Source organism: Balaenoptera borealis (genome assembly GCF_965194805.1).
Source record: "Balaenoptera borealis genome assembly, chromosome: 3".
Lineage (NCBI taxonomy): Eukaryota > Metazoa > Chordata > Mammalia > Artiodactyla > Balaenopteridae > Balaenoptera > Balaenoptera borealis.
In genome coordinates, this window is record NC_138866.1 from 66,419,342 (window position 1) to 66,443,147 (window position 23,806).

The 23,806-nt window shown below is 35.5% G+C and overlaps 1 protein-coding gene across 10 annotated transcripts in view; it reads left to right on the forward strand.

Moving 5' to 3' along the window:
* HEATR5A (HEAT repeat containing 5A) overlaps positions 1 to 23,806 on the forward strand; it is a 116,743-nt gene that overhangs the window by 41,420 nt on the left and 51,517 nt on the right. For 7 of the 10 annotated variants that reach the window (XM_082384038.1, XM_082384039.1, XM_082384044.1 and 4 more), the window contains 8 exons: positions 195 to 355; positions 1,796 to 2,051; positions 2,670 to 2,825; positions 4,259 to 4,509; positions 6,882 to 6,993; positions 11,724 to 11,876; positions 12,896 to 12,995; positions 21,200 to 21,309. In XM_082384038.1, coding sequence (XP_082240164.1) covers positions 195 to 355; positions 1,796 to 2,051; positions 2,670 to 2,825; positions 4,259 to 4,509; positions 6,882 to 6,993; positions 11,724 to 11,876; positions 12,896 to 12,995; positions 21,200 to 21,309 — 1,299 coding nt within the window. The remainder of the gene's footprint in view (positions 1 to 194; positions 356 to 1,795; positions 2,052 to 2,669; positions 2,826 to 4,258; positions 4,510 to 6,881; positions 6,994 to 11,723; positions 11,877 to 12,895; positions 12,996 to 21,199; positions 21,310 to 23,806) is intronic. The other 3 variants (XM_082384043.1, XM_082384040.1, XM_082384037.1) reach the window with 1 other exon arrangement.

The window sequence follows — 23,806 nt, forward strand, 5'->3', positions numbered from 1 at the left end:
TGATTTGACCTCTGAACCCTTGTGTGACTATGTTTTAGTGTGTGTAATGTCCTGTAAATTTTGCCTTTTGTTTGGATTTTTAGTTTATTTTTGTTTCTGTTAACATACTGTTCAAGATCATGCAAACCAAGATCATGCATTAAAATTTAGTCTGTAAAATAGAATCACATGTTTTGTTTTGTTCTTTGTTATAGCAGCCTCACGTCAAAGTGTTCGCAGAGTATCTCTGGAGGAAGTTCTGGAATTACTAGGAACAGGGTTTCTACGTGGGAGTTCAGGATTTCTTCGAGCCAGTGGAGATATGCTGAAAGGAACCAGTTCAGTCAGTAGGGATGTCCGAGTTGGAGTTACTCAGGTTAGAATCACAAATCAGTATCTAAATGTAATTCTCACTGGCCTATAGTGAAAGTTTTAGTATCTGACTCCAGGTGGAAGTGATGCTGTGCAAGGTCATCACTTATGCTCTCATGTTTATAAATAGATGGGGTGAGGCCAAGACGCTTTATAAAAAACTAGATTACAAGTAAGAGAACCTTATTTGTACAAAACCAACTAAAAAGGCTATTACCCGCAATGTGTTTTCAGTTCGTAATGATGGGAGACTATTGTTTATTTCCTTTGAAACATAAACAACATTTTTTTGTTTGTTTCTAGGCCTTGGGCTTCCATGTGTCTTGTGGTTTAACATGTTTTCCATTGTGTTTATGTGTGCTTATACAGTTCAGATTTAAGCTTTTAGGTACATAATATTTGGCATGGGCAATATTATATTTCTGTTTTATATGGTTTCTACTTCAAAATAAACATTACAGCATGTAATCTACTTAAGTACTTAAATTCTTGGTCCTAAACAAAACTTAAAAAGCTAAACCCTGGGAAGAGGGTCTTAGAATAAGGCAATATAGAGGTCTTTGCATTCTTTCCTTGAACTATCTTGTTTTCTAAATGCCATTATGGTTCAAAGCAAACATGTATTTTTTTAAATTCACATATCTATCCTCATTATTTTATACTGTATGATATTAGATTTCATGAAAATATAAGACGTCCCAGTATAATTGTAAACTGTGTATTTTTAAAAAACAGATTACATAAGAAAACTACTGTCTGTATCGCTGGAGCAAGCCAAACCATTAACACTCATGAAAATAAAGAGCAGTGATTCGTCACCATAAACTTTCTTTTCTGGTTTCTAGAACTGAATTCCCTTAGAATTATGGGAATTAGACCATAGTTATGGTCTAATTATGGTATTAGACCATAGTTCATTCTTACACTGTGTTCATATGTTTGATTTGGGTTTTCTTGTTCAGAATGTTAAAGACCTTAGGGACTTCCCTGGTGGTCCAGTGGTTAAGACTCCGGGCTTCCACTGTAGGGGGCATGGGTTCGATCCCTGTTTGGGGAACTAAGATCCCACATGCTGCTCAGCGTGTGGCCAAAAAAATTGAAGAAAAAAAAAAAACCCACAGAATGTTAAAGAGTTTGAATGCTTTGTTTGGAGAAGTCACAGGCACATTTTACTTATTAGCTAGCTATCCTGGCTATCCTGAAACTCTGTAGTCTGACCAAAATAAAACAGGCACCATAAGTGAAATCTCAGTTGAAAGACTGCGTACTTCAATTTTGGCTTAACAAACAAAAAAATAGTACTACATTTATATAGCTAAAGTGGCTATATAAATGAGGAAAGACTAAAAAGAAATGTTAATAAATTCTGCATATTTCACGGAAGAGAAAACAATATAGAACTGAAATTATTTCACTTTGAAGATAAAACTCCTTTCTTTTTTAGGCTTACGTGGTGCTTGTTTCAACACTAGGAGGAGCATGGCTAGAGAAAAATTTTGCTGCCTTTCTTTCTCATACCCTAAGCCTGGTTTCACAGTCACACCCTAAGGCCACCCAAACTCAGATTGATGCTGTCTGCAGTCGCCGTTGTGTTTCATTTATCCTTCGAGCTACTGTTGGAGGCCTTCTTGGAGAAAAGGCTCAAATTGCTGCTGCCAAGGATATTTGCCAGGCTATCTGGAAGTTAAAGAAAGTTATGGGTATGGATCTTCTAAGACAGTCTGTTTTAACAGTGCTAAAGGGATTGTCCTTTTGGAAAAGCTGGACTGGTATATAATTAATATTAATACCCAAAAAACACTTTTATAATACAGGTCAGTTGTTTCAGAGTAAAGCAGTCTATATATATATAGATGATACATAAGTTATCTAACTTGATAAGGACTATTATATATGTATGTACTGATCTTAAAGGCTGGTGGATAGTAGTTCCTCAGAATTCATAATCTTCCTATAGAAGTTAAGATACATTGTCTTTGAAACAATTAGTTCATCTCAGTTCTTGTACTGTCCTGAGTCTACTCTGCTTATCTTGAGTAATGATAAAATTGGAGTTCTCCCTTTCAGTGCCACTTGCTAAAAGAGTAATAAGGCATCTGTGATCAGGTTGCTTGAACTAAATTGGTTATGTTAGTTTAATTCTTTCTCTATAGATGCAAGTCCCCATTTTAGTATTTTAGTTACTGCCTCAAGGGTTTCACATATATCAAGCGGAGGTATTAATTTTTACCTTCATAGGTTTCTGCTCCTAATACCTACCCTCTGTAATCAATTTTAATAAAACAGTGATGCCTAGTTAATTCTTATGCTTCTGTCAGACGCTGTAATGAGTGACGGTAATTTGGAAACCCGGCTTGGCTCCGCAGATGTAGCAGCCAGCCAGCATATGTTGGTATGTGCTTTACAAGAACTTGGAAATCTCATACACAGTCTCGGCACCACAGCTGCACCTTTGCTACAGGATTCAAGTGCAGGTATCTATTGTCTGTGACTAGTCTGAATACTTTGTTTTCACTTTTACTTTAGGCAACTTTTCTCCAAGGAAGAAAAGCTCCCTCATATAGCTCATTTATTATAGATTCCACTGTAGATTTATTAAGAGTTGTTTTATGAAATAGATACAATCAAGATTTTTAAAAGTATGTTTTTTTGTTTTTGTTTTTTTGCCTTTGCTTTTGTAACTAAAGATTGTTCTCTAGGTCTCTATCTCCAATCCCCTTTCTGGAGATATTTAAGATAACACGGAAAAATGGAGAAGTAAACCTGAACTCGTATCTCTCATCTGCAGTGAAAGTATTAGCTTCTGTATGGTACAAGTAATTTACTTCCTTAAAGGTCTTTTCAGGCATTCTCTTTTCTTTCTCTCTTTGAAAATTATTTAATCACTTTGAGAGATAATTCACATACCATAAAGTTCACCCTTTTAAAATATACAATTCAGTGGTTTTTGTGTACTCACAGAGTTGTGCAAACTCTACCACTATCTGATTGCAGAATGTTTTCATCACCCCAAGAAGTCCTACACCCATTAGCAGTCATTTCCCATTTCCCCTCCCCCCAGCCCTGATAACCACTAATCTATTTTCTGTCTCTATGAATTTGCCTATTCTGGACAAGATTTAATATAAATGGAATCCATACAGCATGTGGCCTTTTGTGACTGGCTTATTTAATTACTTTTTAAAATCATCTTTAATGGCTTTTGTCCTTTGTGCTACACAATTCCTGCTGACTGAAGCTTACATTATATTTGGTTTGTAAGCTATTTATCCTAGGGCATATATTGTTTAAGTAGCAGTCGACATGAACTGTTAACATGTTTTGATGAAGGTATATGTTGAATTATAGCAAATGTAGACTTTTTTTTCTTACTGGTAGTGGCACTTCACTGTCTGCATAGTGGCTTAGTAGCCCACTGGGGACCTAGTGAAGCCTTGATTTTCTTCAACATTTTGTTCTCAGGTTAAGAGAAATATGGTACATAGGGAGAATACTGATTATGTAGAGAAATGTGCCAGAAAGGATTTAAAAGAAAAGGAGGATGAATCAAGATGTGACATTTCTTCTCAAGATGTTTTTGTTATGTATTGATAATTTTTAATTCCTAGTACCAAATTAATGATCTCAAGATAAAGTAAGCAGAACATTGGCTTATTTAGGAAATAAAAATTTCCTTTGTCTCCTGACTTAATTTAAGCCAATTTCCATGAGCTATATTGGTAGAAGTAACTCTTGGGTACAAAAAAATTATTTATAATTGTGTATCACTTAATTTTTTAAATTCTGATTTGGCTCTTGATAACGATAATGTATTTCGTATCCATGTGGTTGCTTACTCTGTTGACTGTTTGATGACTGAGTTTCATCTGTGCAGCTGAGTCGTCATTTGTTTATTCTGTCCTTCCAGGTATCCTTGACAATGTCACTTCAGTTACTCTTCATCCCAGCATTTCTGTTCGACTAGCAGCTGCCTGGTGTCTACACTGCATTGCTGTGGCGCTACCTGCCTACCTAACGCCTCTCTTAGACCGTTGCCTTGAAAGGCTTACTGTGCTTAAGTCTTCACCTGAAGCAGTGACTGGCTTTAGTTTTGCAGTGGCAGCTCTGCTGGGAGCAGTGAAACATTGTCCTTTAGGAATTCCTCACGGAAAGGGCAAGGTAATGATTTCATTCTTCGCGTATGAGAGTGACATTTCAAGTTGTTCTTAAAAACATCATTGTCTTCTTGTGCGTCACCCAGTAAAGAACCATGCAGGACAAATTTCTGAGCTGTCAGCTATACTACTACTTAAGTGCTAAGTATCATCAACGTAATTACTGTGAAAAACGAAGGGATGGTTAAAAATTTCGTATCTACACTTAAAGAGGAGTTGCTTTCTCTGCTTTTTGTTAGGAATATCTCCGGTTAGTAACAGATTTTGTTCCTGAAGCCTTTTTTTTTTTTTCTTCCATATAGTCAGCTCTACCATAGAAGTACATTTTAAAATTGCATTGTAAAGGACAAAGAGAGCTTCAAAAGACATCTTAAACTTCATTTAATAATTTTATAGTTAGTGGTATTCTTGGTGGTATTATTCTGGAATTAGTTTATATACCTAGTAAGATGAAGTAGATAATGAATGTTCTTAGGAACCAGGATTTTCCATATAAAAAAAAAAAGCTACCGTTGTAGAATCAAGAAAATTAAGTAAAAGGCCCATACGTTAAATTTAAATTGAAAATATTAGTATGAGCTTTTAATTTCCTTTCACTCTGTCCAGACATAAAAGCAATGACAACCCAGTAGCAGGGAACACCCCTAGTGCCCAGATTATGGCCCTAAATACCATTTCCAACCAAAAAGGAATTAAGGCCCCTTGGAGGAATGGCTGGTCCTAGATCCGGGGCAGGAAATGCACAGTGTAAGCCTGGAATATCTTGTCATGCCGGAAAGCAAGGAAGTCATCAGAGACTGTGTTCATTTTAAAAGGATGCAGGAGGTAACTTTAGACTCTCCCCCAACCAAAGATGGGATAATGTGTGCATCCAAAAAAATAATGATAACAATGGATAGAAACATAGTAAATATATAAAACGTGACGAGCTCATGATGATGACAAATTGCTTTGCTACTGAAAAATAATAGCTTTTGAGTGTGGCACTTTCAGAAAGATAAACGATACAGAACCTAGAAAGTAAATAACCCAGTTTTAATGTACAAAGAATTGTAAAGAGAACTAAAGAAATTTTGTAAATCAAATATAAAACACAAAATAGGCAAAGTGTGGTGTGGGAATTTTGTTTCTTTTTGAATAGGAATTGTCAGTTGTCAGAGAATATTGTTTGACAGTGAAAAGCCCTCATAATCTGGGCCTCACACACACAAGAATTTTTTTTTAAATCACCATTGTTCCTTTCTTTTTTCTTGTCCCCCTACGTCATTATTAATGAATATTATGGTATATTCTCTGCAGTTTAGGCTTTGCAGACAAATACACTGTTACTTCAAAAATTCTTAAATTATCTTGAATATTGCCAGTTCCTTTGGAATAAGGTGATCGGCAACTTCGGGAGGTGATGTTATTCAGTTAAATTTATTATTTTAGTTATATTCTAAACTAACACATCACATCTTGCTAATCAAAGAATTGCCATTGCGTGTATTAATTAAATTTAATGTCCTCAGATCTTATTAATTTAGGCAGACAGGCTTGGTTTGTTTTGTCAAGTAGAGGCTGCAAGTAGTCCTAAGTTAGTAGTAAGTTGGTTGGTTGTTTAAAAATATGCTAGCCTTCCTCTTTAGAAAAGATATGTGCCAACTCACAATATTTGCTCCTCTTCTAGAGGTGATTGGTTACAGAGATGTTTTCTTAGACATGTTAGATGCCTTTTGGCATTTGTACTCTATAAGCATGCATTATCCATAAAGGTGAAATATCTGGTTTTTCCTCTGTGTTGTTTTAGAACTGTCTATTTCTTAGACTTTTAAAATATAACATTTTAATTAATCCCCCTTTACTGTGAAGCTACTTCATTGTGCGATTATTGAGTACTTTTAACTGTGGTTATATAGTATATTGCCTCAGGAGAGACTATTATCAGCCACTCAGGTATCAAAGTAGTATGCACAATTTTAAAAGGAGGGAGTCCTGTAATGAAACTTCCTCTGGTAATTACAGATCTATGAAGATGGTGGCTTAAAACTAAAAGTAAGTTCAAATTTTATACAGCGAAACTTGAACGGTTGTACAGTGTCATCACATATACTCCACAAAGAATTATAGGGTTGCTGTGTACAACCTAATATACCTATTGTATATCTATTATACAACCTATAATTTATCCTTGAAAAGTTACTTTTTTTAGTTTCATGTACGACATTGTCCTATGCTATAGTCTACATGAATGACAATCTTTTATCATGGACATTTATTATGTGTAAGAGTTAATTTTTCAAGAGATTGTTATAATTAGTTGCTGTCATTTGTCCAGTAACCTATAAACTGATATACTTTTTTTTTCTTTTACCTTGTTCTTCTATATGTCAATAGATTATTATGACATTAGCAGAGGATTTGCTATGTTCTGCTGCTCAAAACAGTCGCCTTTCAGCTCAGCGCACACAAGCTGGATGGTTGTTGATTGCTGCCCTGATGACCTTAGGTAAGTCTTGTGGAGGGTTTACATAACTACAGACTGCTTGGTGTTTTCTGAGCGTAAATACTCTATGATTTGACAAGACTAACTTAATATATACCAGAATTTAAATATCCACATAAACGTTTTTCTCCTAGCAGTCACCTTAGGAAGCCATATACTTATTTACTCCAGTCCTCAGAATGTTTTCAGATGTCCTTACTTGAAATTCTCTTCAAGACCAATTTATGAGCCTTAAGTAGGATAAGCCAATTTGATCAACTTTCACGCTTAACTCTGAATGAGTCTGGCTTTTCCCAAAATCATTCACATCTATCTTCAGAAAAAAAATTTTCTACAATATAAGGATAGGCAAGAGAACATGTGATAGCCCATGAATCCAATTCTGTGATTGTTCTGAGAATTGGTGACACTAATAAAGTAGTTACATTGACGGGGATAAGGCACGTTTAAATTATATTTATTAAAAATCAGTAATTATTTTATGATCATGACTATTATATTTACATCCTGTAACTTTAAAACTCTGTTTTATTACTTTATTAAAGCTATACTTTAAGTCTCTTTGTATAGTTGTGTGGTTTACTGCTAGGATATAAAACTAGATGGATTTGACCAATAAATCATTTTGATACCTCTGAAGTAATTTGATCTAAAAGGAGCTTAATTAAAATAAACAATCATAAATGAAGAGCCACTTTAAGTAATGTTTTTGAGATGATTAAAGAGATTTATTGGACTAGATCCGAGTTCAACCTATGGGCCATATCTGGCTTGCCACCTGTTTTATACAGCCTGTGAGCTAAGAATGGTTTTTATGTTTTTAATGGTTTAAAAACAAAAAGGATATTTTGTGATATATGAGAAATATATGAAAGTCAGTTTTCAGTGTGCATAAATAAACTTTTTATTAGAGCACACTATAATCATTTGTTTACATATTGTCTATAGCTTTTAGGCACTGCAGTGGCAGAATTGAGTAATTGCAGTAGAGACAGTATGGCTTTGAAAGCCAAAAATGTTTACTGCCTGGGCCTTAATAGAAAATGTTTGTTGGCCCCTGGCATAGATCATGATTTCACAATGTGATGGGAATAATGTGGTCAAGATTTTATTTGCTTTTGCCTAGGTGTTTCATGCCTGCTGTATTGATATTCTTGGTTAATTAAAGGGGAAGATAAACTACTTAATAAATGGCAATATTTTAATGAACAAAAGCTTTCAAAACAGGGTAATCCCATTGGAAGAAGACTACAAGAGATCCTTTCTCCTTTATAAAAGAGATTAGTATATCATGTTTTAATGCACACTCATATTCAACATACCGAAAAGGAATAAAAATTAAGTTGATGTTTTATTTAGTTGCTGTTTTCTTGGGCTTTTTTTTCTTAATGCATTATTCTTTCACTTTATTATCAATTTTTAGAATGTGTTACTGGTTGCTAGTAATTTTCAAAGGGTATCAGTGAGGTTTTGCTTTTAGATATCTTTATAAACATAGATTTTTATATGTTTATATGTTTCAATTGAATACTTTTTTTTAACATCTTTATTGGAGTATAATTGCTTTACAATGTTATGTTAGTTTCTGCTGTATAACAAAGTGAATCAGCTATACGTATATATCCCCATGTCCCTTCCCTCTTGCGTCTCCCTCCCACCCTCCCTATCCCACCCCTCTAGGTGGTCACAGAGCATGGAGCTGATCTCCCTGTGCTATCCGGCTGCTTCCCACTAGCTATCTATTTTACATTTGGTAGTGTATATATGTCAGTGCTACTCTCTCACTTCGTCCCAGCTTACCCTTCCCCCTCCCCGTGTCCTCAAGTCCATTCTCTATGTCTGCATCTTTATTCCTGTCCTGCCCCTATGTTAGCATACTTTCTCTTTCTGACTTACTTCACTCTGTATGACAGACCCTAGGTCCATCCACCTCACTACAAATAACTCAATTTCGTTTCTTTTTATGGCTGAGTAATATTCCATTTTGTATATGTGCCACATCTTCTTTATCCATTCATCTGTCGATGGACACTTAGGTTGTTTCCATGTCCTGGCTATTGTAAATAGTGCTGCAATGAACACTGTGGTACATGACTCTTTTTGAATTATGGTCTTCTCAGGGTATATGCCCAGTAGTGGGATTGCTGGGTCGTATGGTAGTTCTATCTTTAGTTTTTTAAGGACCCGCCATACTGTTCTCCATAGTGGCTGTATCAATTTACATTCCCACCAACAACATTGCAGTCATTATTCTTTGATCTTCAAATTGTTTCATCTTTAGTCATTGGGAGCCCCTAGTAGTTGGTTCATATGAACCTAGTGTTCTTTGATAACGTCTTTATTTTTGGCATGACAAGATGTCCCAGCGTTTACATCATAATTTCTGCCTTATAATGAGGGGCAGTTAGATACAAAATTCTAGAAATGACTTACTTCCACGGAGTGGGATGTTAGGGAGAGGAGATCAGAGAGGACCCGGGTCAGAAGGCACGTAGGAGATTGGCATAGTTGTATATATTTAACTGTGATTAAAGTTACGTATATGTATTTTTAAAAAAATAATAATTTCTGCCTCAGCTTGCAACCAGTCATTTCTCCAAGGAGCTCTGATTATATTTTGTGGGAACTGGAATTTAGATGACGGTCTGAGTGCTTTATTAATTTTTGCCTGGCAGTTTTAACACCTGTTTTGCATTTTCAGCATTTCCTTCACCATTTACAATTTTTATTATTATTTTTAACAAATTCACTGTTCTGAACTAATGTAAACTCATATAGACCACATTTAAGTCCATTCCTCAAATGTGAACTCCAACATTTTTAACCCTTTTTTGCTATACTTCCCAATTTATCTGATGCCACATACAACACCTTTGATTCACACGCAGGTATCTACAATGTGTGTTTGGTTTTTGTTAGATCCAACATTATTCTTGGCGTTAATGAACTTACTCTTGTTTATTTTTTTAACTTTGTAATTACTACAAACATTTTTAGTAGCTTAGTTTACATATGTTTCTGAAATAAATTATCTTGTTACCTCTCTGGGAAGTGATGCTACACTGTTCACTCCTGAGTTAGAGAGGTATCTTAAGGGTACAATGGCAAATATTTATGGAACTTTTGTCAACTGTGGGTATTCCCAGTGACTTCATACTTACTTTGTTTTTTGGTATCTGACTAAATTTTGCATTCAGAATTTTCTCTATTCCCACAGCCCATTATATGAGTATGCCTGTGTGTGCATGTGAAACCTCTTACAGTCACTTATTCTTAATTGCCTTACTCCAGTTTCCTTATTTTATCCCAATTCTAGGATGTTTTTAGTACTACTTCATCAAAGAAAGTAGTGAGCAAGGAGTGAATTAGGTTTATTTTGCTGTAGGGATTAGCCTAGGGCCTCTTCCTAAAAAGCAAGTCAGGAGAAAAATGAAGAAATTATTTTGCTAATGTACTAAATTGCATGCTTAAAAAAAATGATTGGCTTGCTATTGCCCTTTCATTTTGCCATTATGCTCTCACCTCTTCATATGCAAATAAGACAAGTTTTGAATGATAACTACATAATGTCAGATATATAAATGCTTATCATGGATGGAGCACTGTTTTATATAAACTCATATAAGCCTCAGAAACTGTCACATGAGGTAAATACTGTTGTTATCCCCATTTATAGGTAGGAAATTGAGGCACCAAAAGATTAAGTGACTTATCCAAGTTTAAACAGCTAGTAAGTGGATGGAGCCAGGATGTTAACCTAGGTGGTCTCCTTCAGAGCCCAGTACAGCTCTATGCTGTGCTGCCATACTGCAGAAGAAAAGCATGCAGTCAGCAGAACATGGGAATAAGAAGTAGGGAGTACTTACAGGAGAATTTTAAGATAACCCCAGAATTTTAAAGAATATTACTTGGGGAGAGAAGCTGTGCATTTGGGTTTTTATATGTCTTAGTTCTGTTTTCTTAACTGATAATGCTGCATGCTATCAAATACTTAAGTTAGCTCTCTGTATCCGTGGGTTCCAAATCCACGGATATAGAGGACAGATTGTACTATGCCACTTTATATAAGGGACTTAAGTATCCTTGGATTTTGGTATCTGGTGGGGGTGGGGGGGGTCCTAGAACCAATCCCCCACAGGTACCAAAGGACAACTATAAAAAGCTATCATTGTACAGTACATTTCCTTTCATTACTGGGTTTGTGTATTCAGTTCTAAATGTTGCTTTGAAATATTAAAAAAAAAAAAGTTCCATTTAGACGTATCATATCTGATTTTTGGCCTGGAACAAAGTTGCTATCAAAAGTTAGAATTACTTTCAGAATACAATGTTATTTGTTACGAACAATAGTACCTTGCATTTACGTAGTACATTAGTTTTTCAGGCTACTTTAAAGTACACTCTGTTGTTTGGATCTGGACAGACCTTTGGAGATAAGCAGTGCAGGTAGTTCTGGCTTCATTTTACGGTTAAAAGAAATTGAGGCTCAAAGAGGTCACAGCAGTAGTAGGAGAGAGGACACCAGAGCCCAGACTTGACTGTTAGTTACTTGTTTTTCCTCTCTGTACTCTAGTGCCTTCAGGTAGTCATTGATCAGTAGTACATGCATTGGAACCAGAGGGACAAAGTAATCCAGCAGTAGTAGATTAAAATATGTTTACTTTAAGAGGCAAGGGTTTTAAAGAGTAACCACTTTGGGTTCTTTTACAAGTGACGAGTTGAATAAATTACAGGTCCTGCATTTGTCAGTCATCACCTTGCTCGAGTTCTGCTGTTGTGGAAGTGTGTCTTTCCAGTGTCTCCGAAAGATCTAGAAACAGAAAAGAGCCGAGGAGATTCCTTTACATGGCAGGTAACCTTGGAAGGACGAGCTGGTGCTCTCTGTGGTAGGTTGAGTTTAGTCTTTTCTCTCCTTTTCCTCTGGCTTTTTGCATCCTTTAACTTTACATATACTTGTATGTTTTATTTAAGTTTGGGGGAAAAATCTGCTTCTGGGGTTTTTTTTTATTGAACATAATTGATTAGTTGGTGATTATAACAGAAGTATGATGTAATAAACCAAATTTACATGTCCTTATCCTTAGGATACATGTTTTATTATAATGTGATCAGTTGAGAAATGTTAAGATTGCTTTATGTTAAGTAGGCATTCATTCCTCTTTTCAGAAAAACTAGGGTTGAATTTAATTAGCATTGACTAAATATGGTTTCCATTTAGTTTTTTATATGTGAAAGTTATACCCTTCTACAACACATAGACCATTAAAAAATAGCATCCACCATGAAAATTTGAGCTTAAGGAGCCGTAGGTTCCCTGAAAAGACATGGAAGCACTGATTTTTTTTTGAAGCACATTTTCTTAAAAACCATCTTTTTTAAGAGTAAAAATGCCATGAATAAACAAACAAAACCAAAATCAGTGCTTCCTTGAAACTGAATCTAACTTTTAAATATTCACTTTATTCTACATATGAAATAACTCCTTATAAAAACTTGTGTGTTTCAGGTAACATCTATAAAACCTAACATGCTGACTTAAAAGTCAGCCTGGTTCCTTAGAACTAGTGTAGAACTGGCAAACTTGAGGGTCTAAGCTGCTACTTCTGAGCTCAAGGGCTGAGTAAAATCCCAGGAAAGCAACATTTTGTTAATTTGGTTGTTGGTCTCTTTTAGTAATTCTAGAAAGTTTGGGGGTTTTTTTGTTGTTGTTTTGTTTTGTTTTTTTTAGTTTGATTGGAGGTAGAAGACACTAGCTTCCTTTTATTTTACTAGAGTTTCAAGAATTTTTTTGGTTTTAGCACATTTCTTAATTCCTCTAACAAAAATACAAATGCTGTACCATAATTGAATGCTTTCTTCATGGTTCATTGCACTCTGCTAAGTAAAAGTCTGTTCTATTTTTCAGCTATCAAGAGCTTTGTTTCCCACTGTGGTGATCTCCTTACTGAGGAAGTAATTCAGCATCTTCTTCCACCACTTCCTTGCGCTGTGGATTTGCTAACTCTGTAAGGATCCGCTATATAGACTTGATAAAAATTTTTAATAGCAATGAGTTACCCTCTAGTTATGTAATATCTTATTAAGTACCTTAATAATGCCAAGTTTCTGTGATTGGTGAATGATTTTCCATTTGCAGAGGAAGGCAAACATTTAGTTATGTGATTTTTTTTTATTTTTTAGGCTAGGATCTTGAAAGAAAAGTACATATTAAAAGGGAAGGAAAGTTATTTGGTGGATAATGTATCTTCCATACAGTCAGATTTAACCAAGAAATTAAATATTAAGCCTGTTAACCTTTTCAGGTATGCATTTTATTGGTTTGTTAGTGCTATTCTGTGTTCTTAAGAACCAGATACTTGTTAACAGTTTCAGGTTTTTGTTGTTTATATTTTCTTATATTTGACTTACATTTTTTAAAAATCCAATTTATGTCCTGGTCACTTATAATTTCCCAGTTAATAAAATGTACAGTTTAGAGAAAGTCTTTCCAAAAAGTATTTAATGATATAACATTTTATGTATACAGAAAAATACAGTTAAGATTATGGCTTATGAAGTGTCATAATAAAGTGAAAACCTGTGAATTCAGTGCAACTAGCACAGAGGTTAATGAAGGTTTGCTGTAAAGGGCCAGAGAGTAAATATTTTAGGCTTTTTGGCCCAGACAGTCTCTTTTGTACCTACTCAATTCCGTTGTAGCTTAAAAGCAATCATAGCTAATCTGTAAATGAATGAATGTGTTCCAGTAAAACTTTATTTACAGAAACAGGCAATGGGCCGGATTTAGCTATCCCTGGACAAGAACACTGATACTATTGAAGTTGTATGTGTGCTCCTCTCTAATACCATTCTTTCTGCCTTAGTTTAGAGGTAATCACTACCCTGAGTTTTAGAGTTGTCATTGTCTTGCATTTTTAAAAAGTGTATCACATATACATGTTTCCCTAAACAGTACCTTGTTTAGTTTTGCTTGGTTTTGATCAGGCAAATGGTATCATACTGTTTCTGAGACTTGCTTGTTTTACTCAACATGATATTTCTACACTTCCTCTATGTGTCAGCTTGTTCATTCTTTTCGGTTGCTGTATAATATTTAATTGTGTGAATGTACAGCAATTTACCCTCCTGTCAATGAAATATCCAAACTGTTTTCCAAAATTTTTGCGTATGTATATCAATAGTATATGGGAGTACCCTTCAGTCCACTTCTTCACCAACACTTACTCAGACCTCAACTCTGGTTAATGCAGTAGGTGTAAATTGGTATCTTGTTATGATCTTACCTTATATATCTGGTTCCTGATGCTTTAAGTGCCGTTCTATATGTTTATTGTTCCTCACTATTTCCCCTTCTGTGAAATCCCAATTCATGCATATCTGTACCTATTTTTAGGTAACATTGTGTTTTGATTAATAGACATGGTGTTTTTTTTTTGTTTTTTTTTTGGCTGTGCCACACCCCTTGCAGGATCTTAGTTCCCCAGCCAGGGACTGAACCCAGGCCCCACAGACATTCTTAATTTAAATGTCACATTTGTCAATCTTTTACTTCTTGGTTAGTACTTTCTGTCTTTTGATTTAAAAAATCTTTCTTCAGGGTTATAAAGATACTTTCTTTTATTTCTCTCTAAAATGTTTAAGGTTTTTGTCCTTCACATTTAAGTCATTAATCTATCTGGAATTTATTTTTATGTTTGTAGTGAGGTAGGGTTCCAATTTCATTTTCTTTTTTAATATGGATAACAAATTGTCCCATACTTTGCTAAAGAAATCCATGCTTCCTCTCTCTGGTGACTGCCATTCACCTTTGTTGTGTATTATATTGCCATATAGACATGGTCTGTTTCTGTGCTCTCTATTGTATTCCATTTGTGTGTTTGCCCATTTCTGTGCCCATACCACATTGTCTTTATAATAAATTTTAGTGTCTGTTAGAGCAAGGTTTTTGGCCTTATTCATCTTTAGGCATAATTTGGCCCTTTTTGGCAATTGATTGTCTCTTGTTGAAATTTTAATTGGAGTTAAATTGAATCTGTAGATAAACTTGAAGATAATTGGTATTTCTATAATACCCATAAACATGATACCTCTCCTGTTGTTGAGGTTGTTTACAAAGTATAAAATTTTTTCTATGTAAAAGTCTTATATGTCTTTTAAAAAATCTATTCTTAGCTAGATATTTCATATTTTTCTTTGCAGTTATTAAATAAGTATGTGGGAGTGTGTGTGTGTATGTGTGTGTGTGTGTGTGTGTGTGTGTGTGTGTGTGTATAATCTGTTTATTGATATTGTATTAAAAAATGTAACTGATCTTATATCCAGCCACCTTGCTAAATTTTCCCTATATCAAGCATTTGTTTGTGGATTCTTTAGGATTTCTCCCTTTATGATATTTACTCATATATTCATTTGTATTCTTTCTCTCCCCTTAACGTGCTAACTAGATGACTAGCACTTAAAACTGAAGAGAAGTGGTTTGTTAAAGGGAATGTTTCTCATGTTTCACAAATAAGAATGATGCTTGATACAGGCTTTTTAGTAGATGCTCTTTATCAGATTAAGAAAGTATCCTCTTCTTAGTTATCCACATTCTGTTTTGGTTTGGTTTTTTGTTTGTTGGTTTGGTTTTTTATTGTGAATGAGTTTTGATGTTTTATAAAGTGGTTTAATCTGATAACTTTAATGTAAAAAATTTTTTTGACTAATTTTTTTTTTTAATTTTTATTTATTTATTTATTTTTGGTTGTGTTGGGTCTTCATTTCTGTGCGAGGGCCTTCTCCAGTTGCGGCAAGCGGGGGCCACTCCTCATCGCGGTGCGCGGGCCTCTCACTATCGTGGCCTCTCTTGTTGCGGAGCACAGGCTCCAGACACGCAGGCTCAGCAATTGTGGCTCACGGGCCCAGCTGCTCCGCGGCATGTGGGATCTTCCCAGACCAGGGCTCGAACCCGTATCCCCTGCATTGGCAGGCAGATTCTCAACCACTGCGCCACCAGGGAAGCCCTGTTGACTAATTTTTTACTTGGTTGCATTCTTGGGATAAACTGAGCTTGGAAATAATTATTTTTTTTTGTTAACTTCTGGATTTGGTTTGCTTATGTTTGGATTTCTCCACATGTATTCATCAGTGTGACTGCCCTATAATTTTCTTTCTTGGATGCCTTCCTCAGGTTTTCATCAGTTATACTAGCCTCATGGAATGAGGTAGGTGAATGTTTCATCAAGTTCTGTGGAGGGGCTTTTAGGAGATTGGAATAATGTGTCACATGAAACCACCTGTCTGTAAAACAGTCTGGACCGGCTGTTTTCTTTGTGGAAAAATTTTTTTAAACTACATATTTCATTTCCTTAATTGCTTTAACTGTTTGAGGTCTGGTTTGGGGGTTTGTTTTGCTTGTTTGTTAGATTTTTTCCAGGAATTTTGCCATTGCATCTTCATCTTCACATTTTTTGGCATGAAATTTTTCTTAATGTTCTCTTATTGTCTTAATCTCTGCTATATCTATAATGTCCCTTCATCCATTCCTGATTAGTTTTCAATATGCCTTCTCTTTTGTTTTTCCTGATCCATCTCATGAGACGTTTATCTGTTTTATTAACCTGTACAAAGAATAACTTTGCTTATGTTGAACTTGGGGTTTTTTTTGAATTTTATTTTATTTTTTTTATACAGCAGGTTCTTATTAGTCATCCATTTTATACATATCAGTGTATACATGTCAATCCCAATCTCCCAATTCATCACACCACCACCCCCACCCCCTGCTTTCCCCCCTTGGTGTCCATACGTTTGTTCTCTACATCTGTGTCTCTATTTCTGCCTTGAAAACTGGTTCATCTGTACCATTTTTCTAGATTCCACATATATGCGTTAATATACGATATTTTTCTCTTTCTGACTTACTTCACTCTGTATGACAGTCTCTATGTCCATCCACGTCTATAAATGACCCAATTTCGTTCCTTTTTATGGCTAATATTCCTTTGTATATATGTACCACATCTTCTTTATCCATTCGTCTGTCAACGGGCATTTAGGTTGCTCCATGACCTGGCTATTGTAAATAGTGCTGCAGTGAACACTGGGCTGCCTGTGTCTCTTTGAATTACGGTTTTCTCTGGGTATATGCCCAGTAGGGGGATTGCTGGGTCATATGGTAATTCTATTTTTAGTTTTTTAAGGAATCTCCATACTGTTCTCCATAGTGGCTGTATCAATTTTCCTTCCCACCAACAGTACAAGAGGGTTCCGTTTTCTCCACACAGTCTCCAGCATTTATTGTTTGTAGGTTTTTTGATGATGGCCATTCTGACTGGTGTGAGGTGATAGCTCGTTGTAGTTTTGATTTGCATTTCTCTAATAATTAGTGATGTGCCTCTTGGCCATCTGTATGTCTTCTTTGGAGAAATGTCCACTTCGGTTTCCTGCCCAGTTTTTGATTGGGTTGTTTGTTTTTTTCATATTGAGCTGCATGAACTTTTATATATTTTGGAGATTAATCCTTTGTCCGTTGTTTCGTTTGCAAATATTTTCTCCCATTCTGAGGGTTGTCTTTTCTTCTTGTTTATAGTTTCCTTTGCTGTGCAAAAGCTTTTAAATTTCATTAGGTCCTATTTGTTTATTTTTGGTTTTATTTCCATTACTCTAGAAGGTGGGTCAAAAAAGATCTTGCTGTGATTTATGTCAAAGAGTATTCTTCCTGTTTTCCTCTAAGAGTTTTATAGTGTCTGGTCTTACATTTAGGTCTGCAGGATTGTAGTTCTTCTTCCTCCTGCTCTCTGCCCTCTGGTGGATAAGGCTATCTAAGAGGCTTATGCAAGCTTCCTGATGGGAGGAACTGGTGGTGGGTAGAGCTCAGTAAAACTTTAATCTGCTTGTCTGCTGATGGGTGGGACTGCGTTCCCTCCCTATTGGTTGTTTGGCCTGAGGTGACCCAGCACTGGAGGCTACAGGCTCTTTGCTAGGGCTAATGGCAGACTCTGGGAGGGCTCATGCCAAGGAGTACTTCCCAGAACTTCTGCTGCCAGTGTCCTTGTCCCCTCAGTGAGTCACAGCCACCCCCTGCCTCTGCAGGAGACCCTCCAACACTAGCAGATAGGTCTGGTTCAGTCTCCTATGGGGTCACTGCTCCTTCCCCCTGGGTCCTGATGTGCACACTACTTTGTGTGTGCCCTCCAAGAGAGTCTCTGTTTCCCCCAGTCCTGTTGAAGTCCTGCAATCAAATCCCGCTAGCCTTCAAAGTCTGATTCTCTGGGAATTCCTCCTCCCGTTGCGAGACCCCCAGGTTGGGAAGCCTGACGTGGAGCTCAGAACCTTCACTCCAGTGGGTAGACTTCTGTGGTATAATTGTTCTCCAGTTTGTGAGTCATCCACCAAGCGGTTATGGGATTTGATTTTATTGTGAGTGCGCCCTCCTACCGTCTCATTGTGGCTTCTCCTTTGCCTTTGGATGTGGGGTATCTTTTTATTGTGAGTTCCAGTATCTTCCTGTCAATGATTGTTCCCCAGTTAGTTGTGATTCCGGTGCTCTCACAAGAGGGAATGAGCGCACGTCCTTCTACTCCGCCATCGTGAATGAAACTTGAACTTGTTTTCTATTTCATTAATTATTGCTTGTTATTATTCCCATTTTCTTAAATTCTTGTTCTTCTTCTGATACCTTAATTTGAATGCTTAGCTCATTGAATTTCTTTTAATTCTTTTAATATAAGCTAAGGCCATAATTTTCCCTGTAAGGGTCCAGTTGCTGAATCCTACAAGTATTGAAATGTATTATTTTTTCAGTTTTATGTGTTTTATAATTTCATTATAATTTCTTTGAAGTTGTTTAGAAGTATGTTTTTAAGTTTCTGAATGTATGGAACAGTTTTTAGCTTGCAGTTTTGTTACTGATTGTTAACGTAATTGCATTGTACTTAGTGAATGTGATCTGTATGTTACTTGTCCTTTTAAATTTGTTGAGACTTGCTCTGTGACAAATGTTGTTCTTTTAGTCACATTGTTCTGTCTATTTTCACTAGTCTTTTCTCTGTTTAACCTATCAATAATTGAGAGTGATGTGTTAAACTCCTCCACTGTGATATTGGGTTATCAGTTTTTCTCCAAAGTTTTATTTTTCCTTTTTCATATTTTGAGAAAGTAATTATATCTTCCCGATGAGTTGAATCTTTTATCATTATACAATAACTCTCTTCATCCTTAGTAATTATTTTTGATTAAAGTCTAATGTTTACAGTATTATATGTGTGGTATGTCTTTTTCCATGTCACTGTGTTTTTAGGTATATCATAAACTGCATATAATTGGAGTTCTTAAAAATTGAATCTCACAATTTCTGCTTTAAACTGGCAATTTGTGAATTTCTTTATCCGATTTGCTATATATTTTGTTGGATTCATGTCTTTCAGGAGTTCTGGAAAAGTGGCTGTTATCCCTTCAAATATTGCCTGTTTTCCGTTCTTGTTAAACTTTCCTTCTGGAGCTGTGATTAAACAAATTTTCAGTCTTTTTGTATTGTCTTCCATGTCTCTTAATCTTTTTCTAATATATATATTTTTCCTTTTCTTTCTGCTGTTTTCTGGGTGATTTATTCTGCTGTCTCTTCCAGTTCACTAATTTTCTCTTCAGCTGGGTTTAATTCAATAGGCCTTTGCCTCTGCCAGGACCTGGGACCATTTAAACTACCTTCAGGAGATCCCATTTATCAACACTACCTTGCCAGGGGCACAAGCTCAATTGAAGTTCTTTTGTTGTTATTGGTATTGGTGTTCCCACTCTGATTTCAGCTCATGTTTTGTTTCATGCATTTTATGTTTGTTTGTTTGGGGGGGTGGAGGTTAGCCTTGGAAAAGTCCCTTTCTTCAAGTCTAGCAATGCTAATTATCTTTTATCCAGGATCTAAGTGTATTTATAGAGGAAGGCCCTTCAGAGACTCTAATCTACCCTATTTATAGAAGCAGAAAGCCCTAGGAATGCTTTCCTAAGTTCTTATTTTGTTGTATAAATCTTATTTTCTTTAAACACACACATGCAAACAACCCTCTGAACTAAATTCTGTTGTATTTAAACTAAATGAATGTTGCAGGATTTTTAAGAATATAACTTGTAATTTCTTAATGTTTTGTCAATATGATTTAAATAGTTTTCATATGTCAGCTGTAATTCTTCCAGTCTTGTTTTAGAGAAATAGAAATTACAGTGGATTTATTCTTAACTTTCATAACTAAAAAACTTCTACCCAGGTTTTATAAATGTTGTTTAATAACCTGAAAGATAAAAAATGGAACCAACTTTTTCTTTTTTAATAAAATGACAAGTTAAAGATAACTCTCTTTTCATCTAGAAACGAGTAAAAGCAAGCAGTATTTTTCTAGAAAATACAAATGAATAAACATTGCCAGAATTTCTTAAGAGTACCTGGAAATCTCATTCTGTGACAGCATAGTGGATTTATTCCAGTGGCACAACAAAAGTAATTCCACTGAATTTCTCTATTGCTACAGGAGATGAAAACTACTCCAATTGATAACGTGGTACCTTGGCAAAAAGTAGTAATCCTTTAATAAATATTTGTTAGATGAATGAATATCAGTAAAATGATGTCTTAATACCAGTAGTGAGAATGAATAGAAGATTTTAAAAAGTACATGAACGTGAAAGAAGAGAGTGAACACAGGAAGTGTTAAGAGATTTTATGACTGGAACTTTTAGGGAAACATTGGCTTAGCTTGTGCTTTATTAAAAGAGAATTTGTTTTATGGTTTTGTGTATTTTGATGATTCATTTTTATTTGGTGATCACATTCCAGACCAAGTTTCTAACAGACACTTGGATTTTTCTCTAGGTATTTGTGTCTTCAATTTGTTTGTTTCTTTGGCCTGTTCCTTTTCTATGTAATAGACTTTATTTTTCACAAATGCAATGTTGTAAATTTTGGAGTTTAGTAAGAGCTGCAGCTTCTAGACAAGATACAGCCTTAGAAATCTTAGCTGAATATATAGTTTTATGAAGTGTGTAGAAAAGATAGCAAAATAGTTTTCATGTGTGATGCTTATAATTCCTCTTTTAAAGTCACACATTATAAAATATAATAAAAGCAGCGCTAATGTTCACTAATTATATATAGCTACTTTATATGTCAACATGTTGAATATTTATACGTTGTTGTATAACTTACATACTTAAGATGTATTTTTTCTTTTACTTTAAGGCTTTCTTCAATACTAAAAACATATGGAAGTCCTTTGAAAACACCATCAGTAGTTTATAGACAAAGGCTTTATGAATTGTTGATCTTATTACCTCCTGAAACCTATGAAGGTATGTGCCTTACAACAAAATGTTTTACTGTTTGTGGCTAATACAGTGCCTGGAAAGTAATACCTGAACAAATGAATTATATGGCAGTTATTTAGTGCTTTGTTTCTAGGAGGTTTAGGGAGTTCAGTCTTAACCCATGTGTTCACGATTTTATAGTAAATAAAATACATTTTTAAAAAAAAACTACTTCTTCATTTCTTGCTGTGTTCTCTCTTCTGAGAAAAAGTCTCTAGTTTCACTGTGTGGGAGAGAATGAGTCACAAAGATTGGTCTTGATTCTACTCCAGGGTTTTCTACAGAATATATAATGGAACTCTATTAGAAATTTGGCCACTCCTAGTTTCCTTCTAGAGTGGTTATCTGTTGTATACATTTCCTTCCACTATTCCATTCTTAACTCTGCCCAGATAGAAGTTTAATTTTGAACAGTATACCAAGGTATAATTGATTTTATAAAGTTTATAATGTAGGTTTTGCTTTTATTAGGCCCAGGATGGCTTTGGAATACTAGAATACTGCATTTGGTAAAATAAACTTGCCCCTATTTTACAATTAGTTCTAAAACTTTTCTTGTAAATTTAAAATACAGTTTTAAGAAAATATATTACTACTACTACTGAATAACTTAAGATGCTTGTTTTAAGAGGTGAAAGCTGAAAGTTGTCTCTAATGGGAGCATCTATTTTTTTTTTAATTTTTATAATTTTCAACCAACCATATTAAGTTGATTGTTTCTTCAAATCTATTTCTTGTAAAAATACTGCTTTTATTGTTTTATATCTTTATTCTGCAAATAAATGCAATATAATATATACCACAGTAGTTCAAAATATTGACACTAACTTATAACTTCTGTCTTGGCCTTTATCATTATGTGAGTGATATTGTTCCTACCACCTCTCTTCCTGGTTCACAAATGTACCTAGCAAAATGTTTGATATAAAATAAGAATTTTGTATTTACTTCTCTGGAAAAAAACTGGATACATTGCCCTTTCTCAGAAACTGTATCAAGAGTCATTTCTGGGGCTTCCTTGGTGGCGCAGTGGTTGAGAATCTGCCTGCCAATGCAGGGGACACGGGTTCGAGCCCTGGTCTGGGAAGATCCCACATGCCGCGGAGCAACTGGGCCCGTGAGCCACAATTACTGAGCCTGTGCGTCTGGAGCCTGTGCTCCGCAACAAGAGAGGCCGCGACAGTGAGAGGCCCACGCACCGCGATGAAGAGTGGCCCTCGCCTGCCGCAACTAGAGAAAGCCCTCGCACAGAAATGAAGACCCAACACAGCCAAAAATAAATATAAATAAAAAAAAAAATTAAAAAAAAAAAAAAAGTCATTTCTGTATGCCAGGTGCTGTACTAGAAATTGTATATATTACCCCATTTATCTTAGGATAATACAGTGAGTTAGTTACATTTTCCTCATTTGACAGATAAAGGCACAAAGAGGCTACAAAATCCAACTCAAGTTTATGTATCCAGTAAATAGTGGAATCAAGATAACATAGGTCTGTTTCATGCTGTGCTGCCAATCCATTTATAAGTAACCTAGTAGAGACTTAATAAATAGACAAAGCTTAGTGATAGGTCTGTCTCAAACTACAGATGAAAAAATTGATTTTTTGAAGTCTTCATTAACCATACAGGAATATTAGGATATCAACTTAAAATCCACAGTGTATCTTCTGATAAATGATAATATAAGTCTGCCCTTGAAGGACTTAAAGAGAACAACAAAGTCTTGTACTATTTTCTCAGAATTGGAGTTTGGGAATGCAATCAGAAGTCTTTAAGGAATAATGAATATACTAGTGTATAGATTTTAAATCAGTTCCAGAGTGTTCACTGGGAGATGAAGTCAGGAATTACTATGAACTAACTTGTTGAAAAAAGAAAATCTACATTTACCCTCTTTGTCTTTTTCAAGTGTATCTATTTTTCTAACATGAATTAAAGAAGAAACTAGTTTATAGAAAAATGAAAATATGGATATATTAATATTTTTATCTTTCAACCAAAAAGTAATTTGCCATTTTGTCTCTCTTTTTTCCATATGTACAAGTATGGAAATAGAATTAAGCAATTTTTTTCCTTAAGGACTTCTGATTTTTTTTTTAATGCTATTCTATTTAATAGATTCATATAATGGGTATGGGTGTATAACAATCAGAACTTTAAAATATCAACTGATATTTTAAATAACTTAGCTCAGGACTTCCCTGGTGGCGCAGTGGTTAAGAGTCCGCCTGCCAATGCAGGGGACACGGGTTCGAGCCCTGGTCCGGGAAGATCCCACATGCCTCGGAGCAACTAAGCCCATGCGCCACAACTACTGAGCCAGTGTGCCACAACTGCCGAAGACTGCATGCCTAGAGCCCGTGCTCCACAACAAGAGAAGCCACGGCAATAAGAAGCCTGTGCACCGCAATGAAAAGAGTAGCCCCTGCTTGCCGCCGCAACTTTTGGGGAGTTCCCTGGTGGCTTGGTGGTTAGGATTCT